Source organism: Prionailurus bengalensis, chromosome D3 (assembly GCF_016509475.1).
Source record: "Prionailurus bengalensis isolate Pbe53 chromosome D3, Fcat_Pben_1.1_paternal_pri, whole genome shotgun sequence".
NCBI classification, from domain to species: domain Eukaryota; kingdom Metazoa; phylum Chordata; class Mammalia; order Carnivora; family Felidae; genus Prionailurus; species Prionailurus bengalensis.
The window spans coordinates 28,835,050-28,849,299 of record NC_057356.1 but is presented as its reverse complement, the minus strand read 5'-3'; the positions used below and the strand labels follow the sequence as shown (position 1 = coordinate 28,849,299).

Genomic DNA, 14,250 nt, shown 5'->3' with positions numbered 1-14,250 from the left:
TGAACGCGCAGGGGCAGCTTCTCTGGTGGGTGGTTGGAGAGGGAGCGGAAAGGCTCGCGGACAGGGGATTCCTTGGGCGCCCCCCCTCCCCCGCGCTGGCCCCTCCCTCTTTCAAAGTTCCGCGGGCTTCCTCCAAGTTCGCCCCCAAGTTTGCTAGCGGCCGCGTGGGGGCGGGGGCCGCGCGGAGGGGCGGCGGCGCGGCCGGAGGGTGGGGTCTGGCGCGCGGGGCGGGCGCTGCCGCCTGGCCGGCCGCGGCTGGCCCGGGATCAGGGAGCCGATGTGGAATTTCCTGCCCGGCCCGGCGCCCCTCCTGCCGCCCCCCGCCCGGCCGCGCACTCCGCTTCCGGCCGCTCTCGCTGCGGCCGCACCCGCGCCCGCCCCGCGCCTGCCCCGCGCCGCATGGAGGGCGCAGGGCCCCGGGGGGCCGGGCCGGCGCGGCGCCGGGGAGCCGGGGGGCCGCCGTCGCCGCTGCTGCCACCGCTGCTGCTGCTGCTGCTCTGGCTGCTGCCCGGCCCCGCGGCGTCCCAGGAGCTGAACCCGCGCGGCCGCAACGTGTGCCGTGCTCCCGGGTAGGAGCCCGGCCTGGCTGGGGGAGGGGGTCGAGGGGGACGCTAGGGGCCGAGGGGAGGGGGCACCCGGGACCTTCCTAAGCTAAACGCTCTAGACCTTTTCGCCGCCCTCGCCGACGCAGACTCCTCTCCAGGCCGAGCCTGGGCACCGGGCCACAACGGTGCATCCGAGGATACCCCAGACGAGAAGTCAGCCGATGGGAGAACGGAGTGCAGTAGGCGCCCCGAAGGGTGACAGACGGTGTCTGAGATTTCAGACCTTGAAAAAGGAACCCTTGGGCCGGGTTGTGAAGGCCATAGGGAGAAGTCGGGTAAGGGCATTCCAAGCAGATGGAAGAGTATGTGCAAAGTGCAAAGGCCCCGGGCACGAGTGTGGCTCGAGGCGGGAGGGAGGGTGAGGGTTGAGTGGAGATGGAGCAGCGCTCCTGAGAGGTGGGAGCCGACGCATCTTGAGGCTGGCAGGACTCGGAAGGACAGATTTGTATCTTAGAGGCAGGCGCGGGTGGGAGGAGGATGGTGATGGAGCTCGCACTGAGGAGCCTGCGCTCAGAGTGGACCAGAAGCGGGATTCAAAAAGACAATGACGTGCACCACGGTCGGAAAGATGTGGAAATCCCGGTGGGGATTCTGGGTGCGCGGAAGGGCCGCGCAGACGGGACGCCACGAGGTGTCGGTTGGGGAAGCCAGCGTGGGACAGGCAATGGGCAGGCCCCGCGGAAAAGTGGCGGGCCGAAGATCTTGCGCGGAGGGAAAAGAGCGGAGGACAGACGCTAGGAGTGGGCGCAGAGGTCAGAGGACTTGGTCGGCCGGTCAGGGGCCACAGCGAGGTCAAGAACAACTCCGCTCTCGGGATCAAGGAGCTGGCGTATGGGGGTGCCTTGGTGCAAGTTGGGGGGCGCCGCGCGGGTGGGAAGCTGGAGAGGCGGCCTCGGGACTCCGGTCTGGGTTCCGTCGGGGGGCCCTGAGCCGCAGGGCTATGGGAGGCCGCGTCCGGGGGCTTTGCAGTCGCCGCAGACAAGGGGCTGCAAGGGGGCCGCGCGGGGTTTCCGAGCTCGGATCCCGCGGCGCACAGACCCCTCCCCACTGTGAGCCCCGCCTCCGGGGCGGGGGCCGGCCTGGCCCGCCATCTGCTTCACATCGACGCCGCTGCCGCCGCCGCCTCCCGGGCCTCCCCGGCCCCAGGAATGCAGTGGCAGTGGCGGGCGGGGCCGTGCCTGGAGAGGGGGAGGGCGCGATCGCTGACGGCCTTGTCTCTCCGCCTCAGTCCTCCTTCCCCGATGGGGCTCCGTGCTGGGGGATCCGGTGGCAGGCTCAAGCTGTCGGGAGCCTGAGCCCTTCGCTCCATGTCCGGTTGCCTGGACGCCTCCCCATGAGGCGGCCTGTTTCAGTAGCCCAGAGCCCGGAGTTGAATTTCGGAGCCAGATGCCACCTCTCCCCACCTGTATGGACTGGGAACAAATCGCTTAACCTCTCTGAGCCTGACTCTGACCCTGTCAAATGGGGTTAGTGGTGGTGTCCCCCTCATGGGGTGGAGAGGGGAAGACTGATTTTGTGTGGAGCTGGTTAATGGGAAGGAGGGCCACTCTGGGCACTGTCCACTCAGGGTCTGGGCCATCTCTTTCAATACCCTTCCAAGGCTCCCACCCGCGGTTCCTTTTCCCCAGAGGCAGGAGAACCTGAAGAGGGGAGCGGATGGGCAGCCAGTAAAATCCCATGCACCTACTGTGATTGTAGCAGCGATACAGCAGCCAGGACAAATGTCACTGTCCTCGCAGTGGAGGAGACTTACAGAAAGTCATCTGATATTTAGCAAGTGCTGGGTAGGAAGTGTTCAGTTGGGGAGCGCTGTATTCTTTAGGGTGATCTGGGGAGACCCACGGGGAGGTGATGAGTAGTCAGGGGTTTGCAGGAGAGGAGGTGGAGCCCTGCAGTGCCTGGGGCAAGGCTCTAAGTGCAAAGGGCTTGTTGGAAGTACAGAAAAGAGCCATGGGGGCTGGGCAGAGCCTGGGAGGAGGATGGTGGAGGAAGAATGAGGATGGGCAGGCCACAGTGGGTCTCTGAGGGACACGAGAACCCCCAGGGGCTTTACACCCAGGAGGGGTGGGATCTGACCATGTTCAGCTGCCAGGTGGCAGACGAACAGGGCTTACTTAGGCGGGTAAAAGGGAGAACCAGTTAGGAAGTCATCCAGGAGAAACCAGGGAGAGCGAGGTGGGCTCTCACAAGGCTTGGGCAGAGCAGGGAGAAGTGGCTCATCCCTTCTTAGATCTAGTTTGGAGAATAGAGCGGCATGGTTCCCTATGAATCAGGTGTGTGCTGTGAGTGGAGTCTCAGTCACCACAGAGTGGGTGCTCTGGGGTTTCAGCCTCCCCACCTGAAAGGATGGAGCTACCTGAGATGGGGAAGGCTCCTCTGGGGGGAGGCTAGGAGTTCAGTCTGGGGAGGTGGGCCCCACTAGAGAGAGGGCTCTGAGCATTTGCAGTGCCTCATCTAGATGTGACCCAGGGGAGCATTCTGAGGGAGTGGACAGAGGAGAGGTGAGGACAGAGCCAAGGAGGGGGACAGAAACCAGAGGAGGGGTGTCCACGGGGCAGGTGGAAAGCAGGGAAGTATGGGATTCCAGGTGATGGTGGGCAGAGGAGCCTCCAGGCTGGATTGGAGAGAGAATGAGGACAGACATTGGCACAGTGAGCAAGCAGTTCAGTTCTTTGAAACGGGTGCTTTGCTGCAGGTTCAAGATCACACGGTTTGAATCATGGCAGTTTTGTTTACAGTGACTGTGATCTCTAGAGGGGGCAGCCCGAAGCAAGGCGTGCTTGCTAAGGGGCCTGGCCCGACCTGCAGCCTGGCTCCTGAGGGTCTCACCAACTTACAGTTTGAGTGTGGGAACTGTCCCCTGCACCAGGCCATTTTTCTCATCTCGGTTTTGTAAGTTCTTGAGAGGGTGGGCTTGCCACCTGTCTTGTCTGCCAACCCGTCCCAGAAGGAAAAGCAGCTATCCCATAGGCTCCTCCTCATGCTCTTGCTGAATTCCCATGGGGCTCCCTCCTTGCTGGGGCTAGAGGGTGTTAGCTCTGCTGGGGTGGGACCTGGGTGCCTCCCATGCTGGGAGTGAACTTAGGTGAACTCAGGGGGCTTCCTGGAGCCTGCACAGCATGGACTGGAGAGCAGACTACAGCCTTGGCTGAGCTCTTAGTTTGTGCTTTCTGAATACTCCAGCCAGATCCATGGGCCCCTTTCTATAAATAAGGAGTCTGAAGGTCAGAGAGGTTAAGTTCTGTGCCCAAAGTCACACAGGCATCAAATCCAGCTTAATGTGGCCCTGACACCAGACTCCTAGCCACAGAGCCATGTGGCCAGGGCAGAAAGTGGTCAGTGCTTCCAGGGCCATCACCATCCCAGCTGGCCAGCTGGCAAGGCCGCCTACACAAGGGACACCTACAGAGGCTCCCCACCCAGAAACCTGGGCTCAGAACTGGCAGAAAAGGCAGGAGGGTGATAGGCTGGCAGACCTGGCTCTCCCCTGAAGATGGGCATGTATGCATCCTGCGGCCAGGCTGGGTGGGTGGAAAAGCCTGGTGAGGGGTGCGGGAAAGCCAAGCCTGCTTTGTGTTTCTGGGTCTGGTTTCTAGTTTCATTTGTGGAAAATAAGCTGGGCCCATCCCTTGCAGGCTGGGATTTTATGATTCCTGTTCCCAAGGTTCCTCATCTTTGGACTGAGGGAGAATCAAACCGTTTGGGGGGGGGGGTGGTGGCATCCCAGGTGTGGCATTGTTCTCTGCTGGGGAAGGGATAGGGGGCATTTTGACGGGCACGATATGGACACCTGCAGCCTTTCCCTTCCCAGCTGGTCCCACCCACCAGGGTCTCACGCCTCCTCCTTACTGCCTCCCAACACCACATCCTGGTTCTAGATCAGACTCCTGAAGAGGCATACTCCTTTTCTCAAATAGCAATGGCTGCTCTGTGACTTCAGGATCTGGGTGAAGTTCTAGGTCTGCTGGGACCCACGAACCTGCAGCCTGAGTGTCCATTCCTTCTTCTCAGCCTCCTTTGTTCCCCAAATGTGGACACATCCCCTGTGAACCCCCACTCGCCCTCTCGAGTGGCACCTTTCACTCTGGCAGGGCCTCCAAACTTTTGTGCCCAGGGGTTTGGGAGGCTGTACTATCCTGAAATGCAACAGTTCTGTTATTTACTTCCTACTGAGCTAACGTCATGTACCTTGTAAAACCAAATAAAATTACAATAAGATGTTTAAAACACATAAGTAGATGCTCTAATATCTCCTCCCTCCATTCCAAGTCTTGCCCTGGTGCTCTGGAGCCCTCACTGTTTTGCTTTCCTTGCTGTCATGGAGGACTCCCAGGGTGTGCCCTGCCCCTCCACCGAGTGGACACCAACCGGGTATCCAGGTGTGCCTGTCAGGCCCCACCAGTCCCAGCTGTCCAGGTCACAGCTAGATTCTGACACCCATCTGGCTGGACCCCCACCTCCAGTGATGTCACTTTAAGCAGGTCCTGGAGACTCAAGGACCTCTCTCACCAGCCCATTCTGGGACACCTGGGGTTCTTTTCTCAGGCCTAGTTGGAGTGGGGGTGGATCAAAGAGGAGTTAGGTAGAATGGGGAGGGGAGGGAAGACCCTTTATAGAAGGGACTGAGAAGTTCTTGGAGGTTAGATCTCTTGGTGGTCTGCCCTCTGCGGCCTCCCATTGTCTGCTCCCCAGGGCTGGAGTGTGTGTCTTATTTGCTGGAAATCTGAACCTACAGCAGTACCTGGCATATGGCAAGGCCTCCATAACCACCTCCCCAGGGCAGGGTGGATGTTGCTGGGGAGCCCTAGCAAGGACAGGGGTTGGGGCTCAGGCTCAGGAGCTCTTTCTTTGCCTGCAGCTCTCAGGAGCCCATGTGCTGCACCGGCTGGAAGCAGCAGGGGGACGAGTGTGGGGTCGGTGAGTGGGGCACACTGGGGACCTGGGCAGGGGGTGGGGGCACGGAGAGGAAGAGGGGATAGTGTGGGGGCATCACACGCGGCAGCTGAGACCCGTTTTGTCCGCAGCGGTGTGCGAAGGCAACTCCACGTGTTCGGAGAATGAGGTGTGCGTGCGGCCTGGCGAGTGCCGCTGCCGCCATGGCTACTTCGGTGCCAACTGCGACACCAGTGAGCTAGGATCCGGGTGGGCGCTGGGTAGTGGGGCAGAGCCTGTGAGTGGGAGCGGTCTGATCCGGGAAAGGGATCCAGCATGGGGGGAGGGTCCCCAAAGGCGGAGGGCGGGACGCGGGTAGGTTCTGGCTGGATCTGGGCTCCCTCGAGAGCACCCTGGCCTCACACCCTTTCCTTCCGCTCCTGCAGAGTGCCCGCGCCAGTTCTGGGGCCCCGACTGCAAGGAGCTGTGTATCTGCCACCCGCATGGGCAGTGCGAGGATGTGACAGGCCAGTGTACGTGTCACGCGCGGCGCTGGGGCGCACGCTGCGAGCATGCGTGCCAGTGCCAACACGGCGTGTGCCACCCGCGGAGCGGCGCGTGTCGCTGCGAGCCTGGCTGGTGGGGCGCTCAGTGCGCCAGCGCGTGCTACTGCAGCGCCACGTCGCGCTGCGACCCACAGACGGGCGCGTGCCTGTGCCACGCAGGCTGGTGGGGCCGCAGCTGCAACAATCAGTGCGCCTGCAACACATCGCCGTGCGAGCAACAGAGCGGCCGCTGCCAGTGCCGCGAGCGTACATTCGGCGCGCGCTGCGAGCGCTACTGCCAATGCTTTCGCGGCCGCTGCCACCCTGTGGACGGCACGTGCGCCTGCGAGCCGGGCTACCGTGGCAAGTACTGCCGGGAGCCGTGCCCTGCCGGCTTCTACGGCCTGGGCTGCCGCCGCCGGTAAGCTCGGGCCCCGGGCTGGGGAGGGGAGGAGGGGGGCGGAGCGCCGAAGGGGACCGGGGTGAGGTGGCTCTGGGCCCCGCCTAGCCTCCCGCCCCTTCCCCAGATGCGGCCAGTGCAAGGGCCAGCAGCCTTGCACGGTGGCCGAGGGCCGCTGCCTGACATGCGAGCCAGGCTGGAACGGCACCAAGTGTGACCAGCCATGCGCCACCGGCTTCTACGGCGAGGGCTGCGGCCACCGCTGCCCGCCGTGCCGCGACGGGCATGCCTGCAACCACGTCACCGGCAAGTGCACGCGCTGCAACGCGGGCTGGATCGGCGACCGGTGAGCAAGCAGCCCATGCCCGAACGTATCCCAGGCACGCAGCCCCAGCCCCGCCAATCCCCGAATGCTTTCCGCGGAGCGCACTATGGGTTTTCGGTTTGTTTGCTTTCGTTTCCACTGACTCCCTCTCCCCGCGTTCCGAGGTGCGAGACCAAGTGCAGCAATGGCACTTACGGCGAGGACTGTGCATTCGTGTGCGCCGATTGCGGGAGCGGCCACTGCGACTTCCAGTCGGGGCGTTGCCTGTGCAGCCCCGGAGTCCATGGGCCCCAGTGAGTGCCCAGGGACCCAAAGGGGGTTAGGGGATATGTACTCCTCACAGGGCTCCAGCTACACCCCAGGTGCTGCTATGGTGACCGACTAAATGAGACCCGACTAGACTAGGCCCTTCAGCCTAGATCCGCTTACCGCAGCTAGGGAGTCCTGTCAGACTCTTTGGGGCCATTTCCTGCTCTGGTGTACAGCCGGTGCTCAGAGAAGGGGTTGGCAACCAGTTCGGCCTGTGGTCAGTGGGCTCCTGAGGACTGCACGACTGAGGTGACCCCAAGCTGGTGCAGACAGAGCAGAGAGCTCCACTTATAGCCAAGGGACTGGTCTGGCAGCCCCTCTTCTCACCCACCCAAGAGTCAGCCCCAGAAGTGGACACTGAGTCTGGGTGACCACAGGCCCTGTCTCCCAGACCCCATCCCGCTGGTTGTGCAACGTATCATTTCCAAAACATTGATCGTTCAGTGTGTGCCTGGCGGTGGTGGTGGGCGTCAAACCCCAGAGAATAGAGCTAGAGAACCTGGCTCTGGAACCCGGGCTGGCTCGCGGCAGGGGCGAGGGCAGGTGGCATCACGGGGTGGGGGGGCTGCTGTGGCCCTCCCTGATCCCGTGTCCCCGTAGCTGTAACCTGACGTGTCCGCCTGGGCTCCATGGCGTGGACTGCGCCCAGGCCTGCAGTTGCCACGAGGACTCGTGCGACCCGGTCACTGGTGCCTGCCGCCTGGGTGAGTGGTCGAGGGGGACATAGTATTGAGGGGGACGCAAGGAGTACCGGCACCCACGCTGACCCCGGTGCCCTCCCATACAGAGACCAACCAGCGCAAGGGCGTGATGGGCGCGGGCGCGTTGCTTGCCCTGCTCCTCGGCCTGCTGCTCTCGCTGCTCGGCTGCTGCTGCGCCTGCCGCGGCAAGGACCCGGCGCGCCGGTGAGGCCCGACGTCGTCCCGCTGTCTCGGGTTCAGGCCGAACTCTCAGTGGCACTGCGCGCCCTTCCCTAGGCCGCTCCAGGCCCCTGCTCCGCCCGGGGGTGTGGCACTGCCTATCTTTAGCTCAGGCCCCGCCCTTCCTGTGTCTGGGCTCCAGCAGAGATCAAACTGTCCCATCCAGGCCCCGCCCCACCCCTTTACTCAGGCCCCGCCCCCGCAGGGAGCTCACGCTCGGGAGGAAAAAGGCGCCGCAGCGACTGTGCGGGCGCTTCAGCCGCATCAGCATGAAGCTGCCCCGGATCCCGCTCCGCAGGCAGAAGCTGCCGAAGGTTGTAGGTAAGGATATCCGCACGGGGTCTCTGGGGGAACACTTCCCGATGCAGGAGGCTGTTGGGAAATGAGTGTGAAGGAGTCGGTGTAGGAAATGCGGGCCTTGAGTGTTGGTGTGGGTGGGCTGGGGAGGGATGGAAAGAGGGTCCTGAGGTAGGCGAGCCCGGGGAGGAAGGACGGAGTCCTTGGTGTGCAGGCAAATGTGGGAGGTTTGGGCCCTGTCTGGGTGAGTGATGGTGATTGCATCTGGAGTGTGTGGACATGCCGGTGGGCAGAACCCCTACAAACTGTAGCAGTGCACTAGAAGTCTTGGTGGGTAGCTGCAGGTGAAGGGGGGTTGGGGCAGGGGAAACTTGTGCATGGAAATGCCCTGTCACAGGGAGCACTCCTCGCCCCCCCCCCCCCCCCCCCGCCCCTGCCCACCTAGATCCCCTGCAGTGCTCTGGGTCCTTCCTGGAAAGTGGGCAGGCTGGTCTCCCGACTCTCAACCCTAAGTCAGGACTCCACGTGCAGACTCTCTCCGTCTGCACTGACACACCAGGAGTGGACTCCCTTTTTGCTATTTGTTTCTGAAGATGAAGGGAGATAAAGATGGAGACAGCTGAGAAAACTCCTTGGCCCACTCAGCAGAGTGCGATCTGTGGACACAGGTGTGGGGCTGGACCCCACATCTCAACTGTGAAAGGCAGATAGGCCAGCTGGCCTCTGAGATTCCCCCACTTGTTGTGGCTAGGCCCCGGGGGTTCAGTCTGCTGAAATGGGCTGAGCCAAAGGGTGGTCTCACCACTGCACATTTGAGCTGGGAAAAAAAACCAAAAACCAAAAAACCCAAAAAACCTCATGTCTTTCTGGGTCCTACAGGGCAGGGTCCAAACATGGCTTGGAGGCCCTGATGGCCTGTCCCAGCCAGGTGTTCTCTCCAGCCCTCTCTTTCCAATGCTTCAGCCCATCCTTGTTCAGCTCCCTAGCAGCACACACTAACCCTGCACCTTTGACTACGTTGTTTCCCCTTGTTTCTTTTTACTAGTTCACCTCTACCCATTCTCCCATCTTGTTTTGGTCTAGTGTCACTCTGCCTGGTGAATTGCCTGCTCCACCCACAGTCTTAGGATAGGACTGTTCTTGGTTACTCTGTCATTTGTTGCAGGAGGGCTAGTGAGGGCACAGGCTGGAACAGGGCAGGGCCCCTGGCAGCTGTGCCTCCCTCCTTCCCCAGTGGCCCACCACGACCTGGATAACACACTCAACTGCAGCTTCCTGGAGCCACCCTCAGGGCTGGAGCAGCCCTCTCCATCATGGTCCTCCCGGGCCTCCTTCTCTTCCTTTGACACCACTGATGAAGGCCCTGTGTACTGTGTACCCCATGAAGGTGAGCACTGCCCTGCTTGGGCCTCCCTCCAGCCCAGTGAAATGTTTCAGCTGAAAAGGTTTCTGTGCTCTGAGGGATGGGCAGCACGGGAGGAAGGGCGTGGTGATACTCCTAGCTAGGGGTTGGACACAGAGCTGAGGCTGCAGAATGGGGTTCTGTGCTGCTCAGCGCTGGACTGGGGTAGGGTCTGGGGAGGTGGGTGGGCTCTTCTGTCTCTAGCCACAGCCCAGATTCACTTCTTTGGGAGACCGTTCATAGAGAAGGTTCTGGGCCTAGGTAGAAGATGGCAGAGGAGATAGGAGCAGGGGTCTATGGGATATGGGGGCACACTTTTGCCTGAAGCTGTGGCCCACAAACACCTGGAAGGAGCTTGACTAGCTGTGGCCTTGGCCTCTCTCCTTTCCTATCCCCCTGGGTGACCTTGAGCAGGCAACTAACCTCTCTGAGCCTTAGAAGCCTTATCTCTTTATGAGGAATAATGAATCACCTAGCAGGTGTTCCAGAATCATATCTGATGATCCGACTTCCCCTCCCACTCGGGTTTGGGGATGTGGTGGGAAGGGATGCAAGGCCAGGCCCAGGTTGGGGCTTCAGCCTCAGGAACGTGTCCTTCATCCCCCAGGACCAGGCTTCACACCCTGGGTCTCAGAACGAAGTTTGTGGTTGGTGCTATGATTTCGCCAGGCATGTCTGGATACCAGGGCGACTGAGCATCACCTGGGGTGGGGAAGAGGAGGAAAGGCAGGGTTTTGCTTGAAGGCTGGATGGCCCAGCTCTCTGTGGAGGCCGTGACTGCCAGCTCTTCTTCCTTTGTCAGAGACCGCAACGGACAGCAGGGACGCGGAGCCCCCCCCAGCTCCTTCGGAGGCACTGGCGTCATCCCCCGCTCTGGTGACCACGCTGGCTTCCGCAGAGGAGGCGACGCCCCTCCCCCCGTCCTCTGACAGCGAGCGGTCGGCATCGAGCGTGGAGGGGCCCGGCGGGGCGCTGTATGCGCGCGTGGCCCGGCGCGAGGCCCGGCCGGCCCGGGCCCGGGGCGAGGCTGGAGGCCTGTCGCTTTCGCCATCTCCCGAGCGCAGGAAGCCGCCTCCACCCGACCCTGCCACCAAGCCCAAGGTGTCCTGGATCCACGGCAAGCACGGCGCCGCTGCCGGTGCGCCTTCTCCGCCACTCTCGGGACCCGAGGCTGCGCCCAGCCCCACCAAGAGGAAACGGACGCCCAGCGACACGTCGGCGCGGCCGGATGAGCCCAGCAGCCCCCGGGCCCGTGACCCGACGCCTCGGCCCCCGGGGCTGGCGGAGGAGGGGCCTGCCCTCGCCTCCCCCTCGCCGCCTAGGGCTCGGGCGCGGGGCCGCGGCCCTGGCCTCTCAGAGCCCACGGACGCTGGCGGTCCCCCGCGCGGAGCGCCCGAGGTCGCCTCCATGCTGGCCGCGGAGCTGCGCGACAAGACTCGCAGCCTGGGCCGCGCCGAAGGGGCTACGGTCGCGCAGGGTCCCCGAGAGAAGCCGGCGCCGCCGCAGAAGGCCAAGCGATCGGTGCTGCCTGCCTCGCCTGCCCGCGCGTCCCCCGCGCCGGAGGCCCCGGGGCCCGAGAAGGCGGCAGCCGGCGCGCCCGCGCCAGACACCCCCAGGAAGAAGACCCCCATCCAGAAGCCGCCGCGCAAGAAGAGCCGGGAAGCGGCGGGCGACCTGGGCAGGGCGGGCGCGCCCACCCTGTAGCAGGCGGCAGCCCGGCCGTGCCCGCAGATTCCCCAGGCTTAGAAGCGCTGCTTGCCACCCCGCGTAATGCGCCAGCCCGGCGCGCCCCACGGCGGCCCGGGCACGGCGGCCTCCCGGGGCTTCGTACCGGCGCAGCCAGGCGGGAGGCTGGGTCTCATTGGCTCAGGCTCCAGCGGCGGCTCCTGGATTGGAGCACTGCTCTCGGGCGGGAAGGTCCCATTCCATTGGTCGAGGCCTGACAGGGGCTTAGCTGGCGATTTCCTTCCCATTGGCCGAGGGCTCCGACCAGTCAGGGTCTCAAAGGTCGAAGACAGGAGGGTTCGGCCTGGAGATCACCTCTTACGGGCCCAGAGTGCACTCGGCCGGGGCTACCTTCTCATTGGTCGAGGCCAGAAGCATTTCTGTCTCGACTGCCTCATTGGCCAAGGCCTGGCGCCTCTGGCTGGAGGGCTTTTTCCTTGATCGTAGCCGAGGGCTACTTCCCTGGCCAGGCCTCAGGGCATCCGTCTGGAGCCTGGGGAGGAGAGCTGGTCTCTGCTCCCCAAAGGGCTCAGCGTCCCCGGGGCCCGGCCTGGCCCCCCACTTCCCCTCCCTGCGCCCCCAGCCTCCCTAGCCCCGGCCCCTCAGCTGTCGAGCTGGTTTTGATGGCCTCCCACCACCCCACATGCCGCGGGAATCCGAAGGGCAACTCCAGTAGCCCGAGGAGATATATTTATAGGCCCCCGGCAGGGCTGCTCCCACCCCATCCGGGTGCCCCAGGATGGGCTCCTCCCGGCAGGGGCTTGGCCAAAGCTTTCTTAATAAAGTGCCTTTTTTTTCTCCTGTGCTTTGCCTGCTTCCTATCTAACCTTCCTCCTGCAAGGTTCCTTCCTCAGAGAATTTGTGTGACCTTTTCTAGCCTGCACTCACCCACAAGACTCCTCTACCTAAGCAGAACCTGGAAGCCCAGGTGTGGCTCTCCAGGGGCTAAGCTGGATGTGGGTTGTGTCCATCCGCCCATCATTTCTTTATCAAGTTTATTGGGCACCCACCTTGGGCCACTCCATTCTCAACTAGCAGCCTGGGAGTCCCTTGGCTACAGGGAGCTTGTACGTGGGGCTGACCTGTGCTGCTCCCAGTGGCCAGTGCTGTTACACTTGGGGGCACTGAGCTGTTTGGTGTGGCTGGTACAGGTCAGAGGCTGGGGCCAGGGGCAGTGGGCCACAGGCACAGCTCCAGCAGGGCCTCACCAGGCACAAACAAGATGGTCTGGCCCTGCACAGAGCCCTGCTGTCTGCCTCAATGGGCTCCTTGTCCTCAGCCGGAAACTCTCACCCGCCCGCCCTCCCCACCAGGCTGAGGGAGGTGGGGGAGAGGGAAGGGAGCGTGCCTGGCCCAGAGCCCTGGCTGGCCTGGCAGGCAGTCCCTGCTCTGGCCTGGCCTTTTATCTGTGAGCATTTGCCGCCCCCTCCCCCGCAATGTCTTCACTGCTTCTGACCCTCAGGCAGGCCTCCCAAGTGACCTTCCTTGGCCACAGACCCCTTACCTTTCTATGGCACCCACTGGCCTCTGTCCATCTTGGCTCCTCCCATCCCCCTGCCTCTGCCCAGCAGATCTCTTTTCATCGTGATGCCCAGCTCTTTTGATCAGGAGATTCTGCCAAGATTCTCCAATCTTCTCCCCAACCCCACCCTGCAGCTCCCAGTGTGGCATGAGGTCTGACCAATGCTGGCACCTCAGAGATCTCACCTGGCAAGTCTCCTGCCCTCTGGCCAGATACCACATTGAGGTCAACTTTAGTGACCCATATGGGGGCTCAGCCACCTGAGTGGAGATGGCCTCATGCCACAGGCGGGACATCTGATGTGGTTTGCATGGACATAGTCCCAGCATTCGGCCTGGTCGGGCAGCACGTGGAATGCAGGCTACCCTCTGGCCAGCCAGGCACCCTCCAGCCATGGCCCTGTGGCTGGCCACCTCTGATATATTCGGGCACCAGGCCATGCTGTCTGCTGGGGTTGAGAACACAGGCTTAAAGTTGGCCAGGAAGGGCAGATGCCCAGCTGGGCCCAGCAAGGGTAGGATAATGACAGGATGGTGGGGGAGGGCAGCGCAGCAGTTCAGGCTACAGTCTTGCCCTGCACCCCTCCCCCCACACAGCGAGACCCACATTGCCACTCCCTGATCCCCAAACCTTACCAGCTCTCCCTCTCCCTGCAGTCTGAGTCAGCATGGTGTGGGGCAACCAGAGTGGTCACATAGACCCGGCTTTCCTGGGGCCCCTCCTCTCTCTGCCCTGGGAACCCTCCAGGTGTCCAAGACCCTGACCTTCAGGAGCCCCTTTGTGTGAACACCTCACAGAGCAGGGGCACCTCCCGTACTTCCAGCAGCCAGCCTCTGCTGCCTGCCCCCACTCTGGGCGGGATGCTGTGGCCTGGAGGCCGGGCAGGAACCAGGCCAAGAAAGCCCCCCAGGATGATCCGGGTAGCTGCCCCGGGAGGGAGCTGCCAAGGCCCCTCAGCCACCCCCTGCCTGACACCCTCTTCCTCCCCACCCCCTCGGGCCTGCGGCAGTGCCAGCTTCCAGGGAAGGCGCCACAGAAGGGAACCGCGGCGGCTGGAACCTCTGTTGCCATGGGGATGGGGACCACAGGACCCACATCTGGTAGCGATTGAGGAGGAAAAATTATGAGTCGTGGAAAACGCAAATATTTTTTGTAGCACAGAGCACAAAGGAGCGGGAGGAATGTGGGTCTGGAAAAGGCCTGAGCCAGGCTGGGTTTCAAACAGGGACGCAGCTCACATCACAGACAGAGGTCCACACGCACGCACCGCTACACACGCAGAAACACGGAGACAACCATCCTACGATACACGTACTGCCACGCACATC

At 62.8% G+C, this 14,250-nt stretch overlaps 1 protein-coding gene across 4 annotated transcripts; it reads left to right on the top strand.

Moving 5' to 3' along the window:
• Positions 1–339: 339 nt before the first annotated feature.
• On the top strand, positions 340–12,203 carry SCARF2 (scavenger receptor class F member 2). Of its 4 annotated transcripts, none has more exons than XM_043558125.1 (11): positions 340–569; positions 5,464–5,522; positions 5,630–5,731; positions 5,924–6,443; positions 6,550–6,768; positions 6,912–7,040; positions 7,657–7,760; positions 7,844–7,961; positions 8,182–8,297; positions 9,508–9,660; positions 10,478–12,203. In XM_043558125.1, exons 1-11 carry the CDS (start codon positions 400–402, stop codon positions 11,377–11,379), a joined length of 2,592 nt encoding a protein of 863 aa, XP_043414060.1. In that variant the 5' UTR covers positions 340–399; the 3' UTR covers positions 11,380–12,203. The 4 variants fall into 4 exon arrangements, with proteins under 4 accessions (XP_043414060.1, XP_043414058.1, XP_043414059.1 ...); XM_043558123.1 differs by having other exon boundaries at positions 385–569; positions 9,439–9,660; XM_043558124.1 differs by having other exon boundaries at positions 385–569; positions 8,167–8,297.
• Positions 12,204–14,250: the final 2,047 nt, after the last annotated feature.